Below are 13,313 nucleotides of genomic sequence, written 5' to 3'. Positions count from 1 at the left end.
TAAGTATCTATGCAACAATATGGCTTCCATGTTTACAGGAACAGACTTTGTATCATCTGCCACAATCTCATGTTTCTCCCCTTTCTGAAGTGGAGACAAAACTGTTCTCAAAGGAGCATGTTCCTCTAGGAAACAACACGAATTTAGCAAACTTATTGAAAATCAGGTCAAAATACCATACTGCCAGTCACTGTAAGAAAAAGCCTCTGAACACAGGATTTGCATTCAGAAGTGAAAATTGAAAGCAACTAGGCACTACATGACAGTGTTTACTGCTGTATATAGTATGAAAGACTGTTAGCAATGTTCTGAATACCAATTCTTTTAAATCACCTTATGGCCTTTAAATAGCATCTACAGGAGACACAAGCACTAAACAGGAAATACTGACACAGATTTTTGAAAAGATGTTACTTTGAAAACACTGAGAAAGTTTCTACTAACTTTGCAAATGCTTTTGTGGAGATAAAAAACCCAATGCATTGCAAATGTAAGAGGATTCCTCTCCCCTACTTATCAAAATCAGAAAACCAAGAGACAAATTTCTATAAACATTAAAAACATCCCTTTCCATAAAAAAAATTAACAAAAATTTCCAACTGTCTAGAGAAAAATAATTAACTAAAATTGTTTCCATTGTTTTGTTTGTTTGTTTGTTTTAAAAAAAGACCCATTTCATCTACAAAAGAGATCATCTGGGACATTTCTTAAGAACTCATCCAAGTGCTTACATTATTCTTACCATTGTAAATTGAAGTTTGGGTTTACAGCCACATATATTAAAAACGCTCCAAAAATCAGCAAGTAAGTGCCATAATAAATTGCGTTCTCAATCAATGCAGTTTTAATTTTTCCAGTAATGGAGAATCCTCCTGATCTGGCATATGATTGCATGAAAGGTAGCAGAATCCTAGGAGCAAAGCAAACAAAACCAAACCACATCAGCCAAACCAAACAAAACAAAAAATAGTTTAGCAGTGGCAGGATACTGAGATAGGGGTGTTCAAGCTAAAGACTCCCAAGCTTCCAATAAAATTAGCCAGTTACACGGTTTTATTCTTCATCTACTAGTCTGAAGGCAAACATTAAACAAGCTGACTTTAATAAGAAAAATCTTTGTTAACGAAGAACTTGCTATCAACCCTGATATTCTTGACTGAGCTACAAAAATCATTATTTGATGCTAGGTTGATTAGAAACCACACATCAATCTAGCCCAAAAGCATGGGCAATGTGTTTGTTGTAGCTGTATCTATAGCTTTATATAGGATTCCACACAAAATGAAATAATTTAAAGAGTTCTCAAAAATTACCCAATTTTTTTGTGGAATTATTTTGGTGATCTGTTGCCTGAAATCACTTTTCAGATAATCTATCCATAAACAACTCTATGTGTAAATTACTCAGTTTGAACTACAGAAGTTAACCAAGAGTACACGGTTGCCACCTGAAAAGGTGTAAAAAAAAAAAAAAGTATGCTCAATAAAGCACAGTAATTATTAGAGAAATTTCACTAACAAATAATTAGGTAGCTGTGTGGAATAGTTACATATATTCTTAAAGAGTATGCTATGACTGTTCAGATGTTACACTGAAAAAATATATATCTATATTATAGTCTTTGTTACAGGCTTTTGCCTTACTTACCATGTTAAAAACTGCGATGTCCAATATACAACACGCCAGAAAATTGGCATAATTCCATCAGGAATATAACTCCATGGTTTGAAACATTTTTGCTTGCTGCAACAATGTACAGAACTTATTGTTAGTTGTAATGAAAAGAGTATAAAAAATATTTTCTATAAATTCCCCTATCTAGAAAGGTCTTTGAAAATAGCATAGAAGTAATACACTACTATTTGAGTACGTACTCAACCATCAAGCATCTCAGAAGAAAATAAACCAAACCACCCTTTAAAAATATTTATCATTCTCCGCTCTGCAAATAACGTATCTGGACTAGACAGCTTTCTTAGAGAAAAAAACAGTAGCTCAAAGACTCAAGAGAAATAAGCAATTAAGCAATTTAAGGTAACAAGTCTTCTCTTTGGGCAGGATATACTTTTTTCATGCAAATAAAAACATTTCTGTAAACAGAAGACCATTCAACTTGAGTGTAGCAGGTTTTTAAAATATATTTAGGGACTCCATCACCCAGCTCTAATACCCAGAGCATTTAGTGGTAAAAAAAATATACTACTTGTTTCTCCTGTCACCCAGCTGGTTTTAGTCAGGCTTATATGCACTTTCATTTATTGAGCCAAAACTTTTCTGACAGGCAGTGTTTGCTTCAAAAGACCAGAAAAGCTATGAGAGCCTTTTAGTTTAAAGAGACCAAAAGACAAAGTGCTCATCCACACTATGACAGTTCAGGTTTTTTCAACCCACACTTGTCTAGGTAATGAAACAACGGTGAGTCAAGGGGCAATGAAGTCAATTTAATAAGAGTATCTATTGAGAAATAACTGGTGTTTTCCAAGATCAACCTAGTTAAGCTTGAATGGTGAGTTTTTATGTACATCACATAAATATTTTCAAAATTATCAAATTACCATAGCATTACATGTTGAGTGACCAAAGGTTTCAAACAAAGTTTTAAGATCTGAGTAGCACCACCACAGTAACTGCTGGCTTACTACTTAAATTGATATTTTTATTTGATATACTCAAGTCACATATAGCACAACATCCACCAGCATGTTCTGAAACTATAGGTAAACTGAAAGGCTATGGAATAGTTTTCAAATTGTGTATTTACCTAAGATTAGGTAATCAGCTAGAACTACTGTATAAATTACTATCAATAGATGCAGATGCACTTGTCTTCACTTCTTCTCCCTCACCTTCCTGTATGCTTACAATCTTCAACCATCATATCACACAAGAAACACTTGCTTATTAGCCTTAAAAATATATTATACTCCTACCATTTAAAAAAAGAAAATCAGAAATACTTCTTTAGAAACAGGCTAAAGAAGAAAACATATAGCTGATACCTTGGAACAAGAGAACCATCAGAGCCATTACTTTCTGCAGGGCTGGAGTTAACAGCAAGTTTGCACCGATTATAAATAGTCTAAAAGACAATTAATCTTATATCAGTGACCAGAAAAAGGTATAACATTTATTTAAATACCATAAGTCCCATTTTTAAAGACATTTCCTGTATTCCAGGTTAACGTACGGGAGCAATTACACTAATAAACTCTCAAAACAGCATGCAACCTGCAGGACAAGTAAATAAACTTGCAGTGCCTAAGCAGATAAAAAATTGCTATAAACAAATAATGAAATTTTAAAGCATTTGAAACAGATTTTTTTATCTGATAAGATCAACAAAAAATAAAATTAATTGCAAACACAGACACTGTCATGTAAAAAGGTAACAAGTGTTTAGTTCAGTAAAATACTATTCAGAAAAATTATTTCTTGTTTAAGATACTGTCGTAATTATAACTAAAAAAAATACCATACACATTTTACGCAACTAAGCAGAAAATCTTGCAAATTTCTTACCGTACTGACATCCAGAGGCAGTATAAATACAATAAGAAAGCAGAGATACCAAGCCAATAACGTTGCTACAATCACCAGCCTATGCTGTTTCTTGAAGTCTCCATACCGATGAAGTAGGAATAAGGCCAGAAAAAAGACAAATACTATCTCAATGCCCAAAGCTGCACCACTCATTATTGAATGTTCACTCCAGCCACACAGCCCAGCTCACTAAGAACACAGATCCAAACTGTAAGAAAAAAAGACATTTAATCACATTAAAATCTCTGGAAGATATTTATGCAGAAAAGAGTTGTTTAACAGACATTTTTAAACATACTAATATACTTTACTTCACATGACAAGAACTCTGATCAGATGAAGAATGAGATTTTCAGCATGGTGTTTTAAAGTCCTCTGCAGAAGTCAAAATGTTATTTCATTCCAATTTTGCTGTTTCTAGCAACAATTAGGACAATACCTCTTCATCTTCTTGATATACAACAGATCCAGAAACCAAATCTCTGTCATTGAATAAGACTATAAACCAAGCTTGTAAGTCCAGTATAAATTTGAAAAGCAAATCTCTTCTGGTCTTTTCTTTCTTTTAGAATAAATCAACTAATTTAGACACAGGTTATGTGTTTAAATTAAACACATCTGGAAAGCCAATGAGCACTTTTTAAAACGGACCATTCCTCAACTATGCATTTAAATTCTGTGCTCAGTTAACAGAGCATAGAAACACAGCAAAGTGTATGTTAGTCTACCCGTGATGTACGTCTTTTAGGTTTGAAATTTAAAGTAGTAAGTGGGAACATGCTAGCTAATTCATCTTCCTGACCCTCTTCTATTTTTCCTCAGAGAAACAAAGGTCCCAATTAATTTGTGATTAGTCTTGCCACAACACGTTTTTGCTTTGCTCATCCTTCTGGGTTTAGTTTCTCTATGTTATTGTCAGGACTGCTGGAAATGCCTAGAAAGTTCATATGTCTTCATACTGGCATGGTATTATGCAGAGGGCCAGTAAGCTGCACAAATATATTAGAGAAAATTTCACTGACTTGTTACATTGTTAGTTAAATGGCTTCTGGCCTTTTTAATAAGCATTGTTTTACCACAGACATTTCACACATAAAAACCCCAAGTTTATTACTCTGGTCAGGTTAATTTGCTTCTCCAACAAAACTGCCATTTTAGTTGGTTTGATTTAACTGAAATAGCTTTTGCTGTGGCTTCCCCAGTTGTATTTTCAGTGCTTTCACTTTTCACTGGAACTTCAGAGACTTAGAAATGCTACTACTAAAATTTCCCTCAATTTACTTTTAAATCCCTTCAGAATTTGTAAAAGTGCACCGTTTACTTTACTAATCTCTCAGTACATCGCTGAAGCAGATCTGTTATGTATGAGGGCATGAAGCAGTGAAAAGTGTCTTATTTTCATTACCAAATTCCAGAGTTTGTGATGCCAGTATTTCATTGAGGTCACACAGAGAATTATTCTGTGGTTTTGTTCCCTGACACATTGTTTCCTCCATTTTACACCTTTCACATTTAATTTCCAAACAGAGGTAGGAGTCTGTTTACGCCATACTGGCTGTTCTACGCGGAGCATACCATATTCTGAAAATAGGTCAAGTTACCTTCCTGTTTCTTATCAAAGACCACATATGCACTTTTTATCTTCTGCCTTTCATCTAATGCGTTTCTCAAATTATTAGCATTTCTGTTAGGTCAAAGCATCCCCTTACTATGTGCCTGTACATTTTGGCTAGATCATTTATAAATCATGAATGTAGGATATATCTAACCTATTTCTCAATCACTTCTCTATTGTATTGTACCATTCTTGTTTCCTCAGAAAACAGTGCCTTTTATGTTTATAGTACAGCAGCAAATTAAAACAGAAAAAATGAATGGAAAAGAAATATTATTTATCACCTTTGTTAAGGCAGTGCTTTCTGCCATATGTAGCTTTAAGTGCCTATTATAGCCACACCTTATGCTATGTGAACAAAAAAAAAAAATATAATAGGTGTGTATACTGTATATATATATATACAGTAGTCACACCTATACAATTTTTTACTGCAGTCACACCTAAAGAGCTGCTATCAAAACATGAAAATTTTTTGTGCCAGATGCTCCACACCATAAGGGAACTTCCAAAAAGACTATAAAAATGTACTGAGAATGCTAAAATAGAGAAGGAATTTAGTCCTTCCATAACTTAACTAATTTTCAAAACCCAAAGCAACTTTGCAGTTATCAAAGTAAACTCCATTTTTTTGTTCTTCACCTGGTTCCTATTTTAATCTCAAAATAAAGAATGAGATGCCAAATTCTTATAAGACTGATGACAAATAGAGTTATTTTGAAATAAGGTATATACGTTTTCAAAATTATAGTTCAAATATTTTAGACAGAGGCCACTTAAAACTAATTCTCAACACAAAGAGCTTAAGTGGAAATAAAATGACACAGTGAGAAATGCAATGCTTGAGAGGAGCTCTCATTATGAACTAAGTCCTGCCTAACAGGACAGTCATATTTGGGACCCATGCTACTAGAACTACTTGTTATCAGACATTAACATATACTACTGCAGTAAATAAAGACTGCGTCTTCCTGTGGCAAGCAGCATTTGCCTCTGATCCTGGCCGTCAGCTCAAAGAAAGGTAACTTCCTTACCAATTATCCTGTCTCTTCATTTTATTTAGACAGGCTCCTCAAGATTAGCACATGGCTTCCTAGTATCAGCTGGCTGTAATTCCTGAATCCCTAAAGAATGTTATTCTGAGATCAATTAACTATTTCAGAAGACTTCTCTTGTACTGGACAACGTTCAATGGCTTAGAAGATGCTTCTATGAAGCAATGATGAAAAGTAACAAAATTCCTCCTCACTCTGAAGGGAAGAGTATCTATCAGCATACCCTGTTTCTCAAGAATATGGAAGCTACAGATTAAGACAAAGATCATCAAAAGCTGAAACACTGGCAATCGAAAGCACAACTTAACCAAAACAACAAAGACATGCTCTTGTGTAGGCTCACAATTTTCTTGCTTTGTTTCAGACACAGTCAAAATCAGTAAGCTTTTCATTTTGTGAATGGAAGAGTTTGGCAACCCCCATAAGGGCCATACATTTCAAATTTCTGACATGAAAGCCTCTGTAGAATCCAAACTCAGCTAATAACTCTTCGCAAACACTACAAAGAGGTCAGTTCATACTTAATTTTCTTGGAGACACCCTGCTATCAACAGCATTAAATTACCTTGCCAGCCTCAAGACTAACTACATTCATGACAAATCTACATTACAAATGAACTAAACTACTCTGCCTGGCAAAGAAATACTCAAGTTACTAAATGAAACATCAGAGAACAAAACACCACACACTTTCTTAGAGCTTAACATTTAATTTAACATTTGAATATTATATTCTTAAGGAAGAGCTAAAAAGAGTAGTGCGTATCTGTGAAGAAGGAACTTTGGTCTCACTGAAGTGGACTCCAATAGCCCTTTAATCAGAAATCCCAGATGAGACTGTACCACAGTTTTATTATTTTCAGACTTTCCAAGAAAGCATTTTACCAGCAGATTGTTCATTTTGAAGACTAATGTATTAATAATTGGTCCAGTCAGTCTAATAACCCACGCAGTGTCCCAGCCAGTGCCTGAAAAGGCCTAACTGAGGGTAAACATCGCTTCACATGCCTTATGGAAATGTATAAACAGAAGTATAACCTGCATGATGCTCCCTTCATGTGTTCAGCTTATTATGCTCTCTGAATTACTTCCCTCTACAAAACACAATATTGTTCTCTATCCTGTATTTGTGTAGCTGATACTCCTGCTTAAGCACAGCCACACCACTCATTTGTATCCTTTCCCCTTCCACAAGCTTCTGAATCTTCAAGGCATTTTGATTTTCACTACCACCCTCAAAAACATCTGCAATACCTCCTAGCTTTGTGCCTTAAGTTTCAGTAAGTACATTATTTCATTATGGAAACTGCAAAAAATAATCAAGAGTACTTGACAAGTGACTGGCCTCTTAATCACAACAGCAGCTGTTCCCAACTGTTCTTCCCCAGCAAAAACATCGTGAGAAACAGAATCAAAAGTCCTATTAAAGACCAAATACAAGACATCAGCTGATCCTCTTGTATATAGCAGGCCTATCAGTGAAATAAGTTAGATTATTTCAACAGTCTGTCCTTGACAAACCAAAGCTGTCTTTTACTCAGCTATTATATTCTAGATGGTTAGAAATAGCTTTTGTTCCAGACTTCTTTTCAGGAATCTAAAAGCAAGCAGACTAGTCTGCAGGTCTCCCTGTGCTTAAAAACTAGTCATAAAGACAGTCATCATGCTTCTGGCTTTCCTATCTTGGGTACCTCTGTAATTTCTTGAATACTATAGACTTTTGTTGTTCTTCTTCAGGTGTTCTCACATAAAGATAACCAAAACAATTTGGAAAAGTTACATTTCTAGAAATCTTGGATACTTAGGTAAACCACTTGAAGAACCAACCAGCTAGACATTTCCTTGCCTTACTCTGTATTTTCAACATCATAATTACATCTGAAAAAAACTGTCATCAAGAAAGTTACCGAACTATGAAAGAGATATCAAAGACAGTACCGGGCAAAATTGAGTGAGAGCCACAGCATGTTGAAAAAATCATCTGGGCAACAGTATATCCCACCTCAATCTGAATGCACAACTCAGAGGCAAGTATAAACCAAAAGCTGCCATTTCCATCAAAATATTAATGGCCAGTTCAATTATGAACTTTTACCATTCTGTCAGCCTGCTAGTTCCCATTGTTTCTTCCAGTACATTTCACTTAGCAAAACAGTATGCCACAACACCTGTGATAAGTTTGTGAATCATGCCCTCCTCTGCAAAACTATGCTGTTAAGAATCCTGAAGTAAGATTTGACTTTACAGACATGATTAAACTTTTCGGACTGACACAACTGCCCCACAATAAAAGCCCCCGATACTTCCATCTCTAAACAACAAAATGGGCTACATTCATATTTTAGAAATCTTTGAAAAAGAACAAAAATTAAAGCAATAATCTAAATAAATCCTTCAGCCATTTTCATATCCAAGTCTGCTTAGCGTGTTGTTGGGGAGGAATTTCGTTTTGTGTTTTATTTCCTTATTACACACTGACCCTTGCAGCTTGGGGAAAGGTAAGTATTAACAAGTAGACAACAGACAAAGAGCTGCTTAGTCTCAGCACAGTGAGAAAACTATGTTAAGAAAGAAAATAATCATGAACTGCCTGAGAAAACTGACCAGAGAAGTTATCTGATTGCACTATTTGGGAGAAATTATCTCTGAAATGAATCAAGAAAACATAATTTGCATAGGTTTCTTCTTCCAATAAACAACAGTCAGTCTATATACTACTTGATATTTTATTAATACTTGCAATTTCAACTATACTGCAAAGAAGAAAATATTTTAAACTGATTAAACATTTAAATGATTGCATAACAATTTTAGGGAAACAAGTTTTGTATCTGTTAATGACAACCAAAAAATACTAAACTGCTGCCCTAACTCAGCTCATGTGATTATCCACTTAAATAGCCTTTAGACAACTCTTTCATGACTTTAACTAAAGCTAAAGCTGGCAACGCAGACTGAGGTTTTGCCCCGAACTGTGGCTGCTCAGGTCTCTGGCTGCAGGGAGTGCCAGAGCCTGCTGCTGCCGGGGGAGGGAGGCCAGCATTCCACCTGTGTGAGGTGTGAGCAGGTGCAAGATCTGCTCAGCATGGTGCTGAAAATTAAAGAGGAGGTCGAGAGACTGAGGACCATCAGGGAGTGCGAAAGGGAGATCGACTGGTGGAGTAACATCCTGGCATGCCAGTCGGAAAGGCCCCATGGAGGTACCCCCCAAAAGGAGATGGACCTCCTGCCCCCTCAGGCGGAGGGGGAAGTCCCGAAACAGCCCCTTCCCCATCACTGTCGGGCAGAGGTAGGGAACCGAAAAGACGATGAGGGATGGAAGTGTATTCCAGTTTGGTGTCACGGGCAGCCCCCCTCCCCACCTGCTTTGCTTCCCCAGGTGCCCCTACATAACAGGTTTGAGGCCCTGGATCTTGAAGAAGTGGTAGGTGAGGAGGTGGTGCCAGACCTGCCTGCAAGGTCACTTAGGAAGAGGCAGTTGACTCCACAACTCAAGACTGCCTCCAATAAGAAGGAAAGAAGGGTAATTGTAATAGGAAATTCCCTCCTGAGAGGAACAGAGGGCCCAATATGCAGGGTTGACCCTCATTAATAGAGAAGTTTGCAGTCCACCTGGTGCCCAGATCAAGGATATCACTAGAGAGCTCCCCAAACTGGTGCACCCAACAGACTACTACCCACTGCTGGTCTTCCAGACAGATGGGGAGGAAGCTGCTTCCTGTAGTCTGAGGGGAATGAAGAACGATTTCAAGGCCTTGGGAAGGATGGTGCAGGACTCCGGGGCTCAAGTGATCTTCTCTTCACTCCTTCCATCTTCGAATGACGATGTGGGATGGAACAGGAAAATTCAGACTGTAAATGACTGGCTCCAAGGATGGTGCTACAGGCAGGGCTTTGGATTTTTTGATAATGGCTGGATCTATAAGACTCCAGTCCGGACAGTGTCACGCGGGAAAGGTTTATCTCGCAGGGGTAAAAGGAGGCTGGGGCAGGAATTAGCTGGGCTCATTTGGAGAGCTTTAAACTAGGCTCGAAGGGGGATGGGGTTGAAGCTGGGCTTGTCCCAGTGGGGCAGCATTCTAGAACCGATGAGGACCAGGTGGCCTCCTGTATCCCTTATCCCTAGAGAGAAATCGGTGTGCTCGGCATGCTCCCTGAAATGCCAGCACACCAATGCACGCAGCATAGGGAATAAGCAGGAGGAGTTAGAATCCTGTGTTCAATCAGAAGGTTACGATCCAGTGGCAATTACAGAAACATGGTGGGACAGTTCACATGACTGGAATGTGGTCATGGATGGCTATGTCCTTTTCAGGAAAGACAGGCCAGCCAGGCACGGTGGTGGAGGTGCTCTCTCTCTATGTAAGAAAATAATCATGAACTTACAATGTACTAAATTCTGCCCAGAAGCGGATGAGGAGCAAGTTGAGAGTGTATGGGTCAGGATCAAGGGGCAGGCTGGCAGGGGTGATATTGTTGTAGGTGTCTATTACAGGCCACCAGATCAGGCTGAGGAAGTTGACGAGGCCTTCTATGGGCAGCTGAGAGTGGCCTCACAGTCTCAGGCCCTGGTTGTTGTGGGGGATTTTAACTTCCCTGATGTCTGCTGGAAGGACCATTCAGCCAGCCAGCCACAGTCCAGGAGGTTCCTCCAGTGCATTGATGAGAACTTTCTCATGCAAATGGTGGAGGAGCCAACTAGGAGAGGAGCGCTGCTGGATCTCATCCTCACTAACAAGGAGAGTCTGGTCAAAGCAGTAAAGGTTGAGGGCTGCCTGGGTTGTAGTGACCACGAGATGTTGGAGTTCAGCATCTTGTGTGGTAGGACCAGGGCAATAAGTAGAATTGCAACCCTGGACTTTAGCAGGGCTAACTTTGGCCTTTTCAAGCAATTGCTGGGGGAAATCCCATGGGCAAGGCTGCTTGAAGGTAAAGGGGCCCAAGATAGCTGGGTGGCATTCAGGGATTGCCTCTTCCAAGCTCAGGATCAGAGCATCCCCACACGCAGGAAGTCAATGAAGGGAGCCAGGAAACCTGCGTGGTTGAGTAGGGATCTGTTGGGTATGCTCAAGCAGAAGTGGCAAGTTTACAGGTCATGGAAGCACGGAACACAGGTACCAGTAGGGCAGTCAATCACACGATTACAACCCTAATGTAGCATTAAGACAAACTTAAGACTATTCAGTAATCCAGAGCTTTTTAAAAAATAATTGGATTTTATCCCCTTCAGCAAATTCTTCTTTCAATTTCCCATGTATTAACAGAGAAAAGTGAAAATACTGACAAAGAAAACAAAGAGGCTGCAGAACAGGTTAAATATAAGCAGCTTGTTTTTTTAAAACTAAAAATACCACCTTTCTTTCATGTGATTATCCACTTAAATAGCCTTTAGACAACTCTTCCATGACTTTAGCTAAAGCTGGAAACAGTTAACACATTTTTTTAAGATTATATGAATGCTGATTTGAGTCACATCATTGTCCATATGTGACTTAATAGCTGTGTACAATTTGGCCTGCATTCTATTACCATCTAAAATTTTATAGGCAGTTCTCTCCATCATTAAGTTGTAAACAAAGGACAGCATTCACAAGCAACCGGCTGACTAAGAGTGGAGTAGTAGGTGTATTCAGAATTAGTTTTCCATCCCCACCAATTTCAAAACAAGTACTTTGGAGATAAAGCCTGAAGAGCTGCATTACTGAAAGAAAGCCTGGTGTAGGTCTGAAACATGGTACAAACAAACTGCAGACTTTAAACTATCATGCTTAGAGACAGGACCAGAATACAGTGGCAGTCTCTCAATTTCGGGCCTTCACAGTGAAGGCGTTTCAAAAACGCAGGAAAACCTTCGACGGTAAAATGTCACTGTCAGCCGGATTCTGGTCTTCCAAACCAGACACTGCTACTGCACTAAAGCTGGTGAAGCTAACCTCTGCACATCCACTTCCCTGTAAGGGGCTCAGAATCAAGGTCTATGTACGCTTAACCAACACCAACCTGCATGTCCTAAACGTACGTGCTTGGAGTCCCCGAAGGACGGAAAAAAATAGCGGCTATGAGCACAAACATGAAGACGCCGATTCCTGCCGTTCCCCTGGCCTCCCGCAGACCCTGCCCCAGCCCAGCCCTCCTCACCGCCTCCTCAAGAGGGAACCCGGGACGCCCCCGGGGCGCCCCACTCGCGACCCGGGCCATGGCTGCACCCGCCCGGCCAGGCCTGCTCTGGCACAGGCCGCCGCCCTCACCCCGCCGTGACTCGGCGCTGCGGCTCCGCCGCGGCCCAGCCCGGCCTGGCCCTCCCGCCGCAGGGCCCGCGCCCCCGCCCGCCGGTGCGCTGGGCCACCTCGCTCCCTCACCGCAGGCAGAGGCCCCCGCTCAGCAGCCGGTCCCTCGCGGGTCACCGCCGCGCTCCATCCCCGCTGCCGCCGGCCTCCGCACGAGGTCTCAGATCGCCACGCAGGAATCGGCGCCCGCTCCCGCCTCCTTCCGCGTCAGGCCGAGCGGGGCCGCCGCCGGCATCTGCCCCTCGACACCCGCCCGCCAGCCCCCACGGCGCTGACGTCACATGGCCCCGCCCCGGAGGCGGCGCAAGGCACTGTGGGTACGGCCCCGCCGCGCGGGGGCACCCTGGCCCCGGGTTCCGGTGCAAGTTAGAGAACGACGTACTGGAGAGCGGCGTAGGGGAGGGGGAGCTGGGGGCCCTGGTGGGCAGTAGATGACCGTGAGCCAGCACTGTGCCCTTGTGGCCAGGAAGGCCAATGGCATCCTAGGGTGCATTAGAAGGGGGGTGGTTAGTAGATCGAGAGATGTTCTCCTGCCCCTCTACTCTGCCCTGGTGAGACCACACCTGGAATATTGTGTCCAGTTCTGGGCCCCTCAGTTCCAGCAGGACAGGGAACTGCTGGAGAGAGTCCAGTGCAGGGCAACAAAGATGATGAAGGGAGTGGAGCATCTCCCTTACGAGGAAAGGCTGAGGGAGCTGGGTCTCTTTGGCTTGGAGGAGACTGAGGGGTGACCTCATTAGTGTTTATAAATAAGTAAAGGGTGAGTGCCACGAGGATGGAGCCAGGCTCTTCTCGTTGACAACCAATGGTAGGACA

General features: G+C 40.7%; 1 protein-coding gene across 3 annotated transcripts in view; it reads right to left on the bottom strand.

Moving 5' to 3' along the window:
• Positions 1–12,708, bottom strand: part of LMBRD2 (LMBR1 domain containing 2) — a 31,916-nt gene extending 19,208 nt beyond the window's left edge. For all 3 annotated transcript variants that reach the window (XM_080363040.1, XM_080363041.1, XM_080363042.1), the window contains exons 1-5: positions 12,570–12,708; positions 3,520–3,748; positions 3,000–3,079; positions 1,648–1,743; positions 743–910 (exon numbers count right to left, since the gene is read on the bottom strand). In XM_080363040.1, coding sequence (XP_080219166.1) covers positions 743–910; positions 1,648–1,743; positions 3,000–3,079; positions 3,520–3,693 — 518 coding nt within the window. In that variant the 5' untranslated portion in view covers positions 3,694–3,748; positions 12,570–12,708. The remainder of the gene's footprint in view (positions 1–742; positions 911–1,647; positions 1,744–2,999; positions 3,080–3,519; positions 3,749–12,569) is intronic.
• Positions 12,709–13,313: the final 605 nt, after the last annotated feature.

The sequence above is a fragment of the Nesoenas mayeri genome, assembly GCF_963082525.1.
Source record: "Nesoenas mayeri genome assembly, chromosome: Z".
Classification (NCBI taxonomy): domain Eukaryota; kingdom Metazoa; phylum Chordata; class Aves; order Columbiformes; family Columbidae; genus Nesoenas; species Nesoenas mayeri.
Note: the sequence above shows the minus strand (reverse complement) of the source record. Positions and strands in the feature narration are given on the sequence as shown.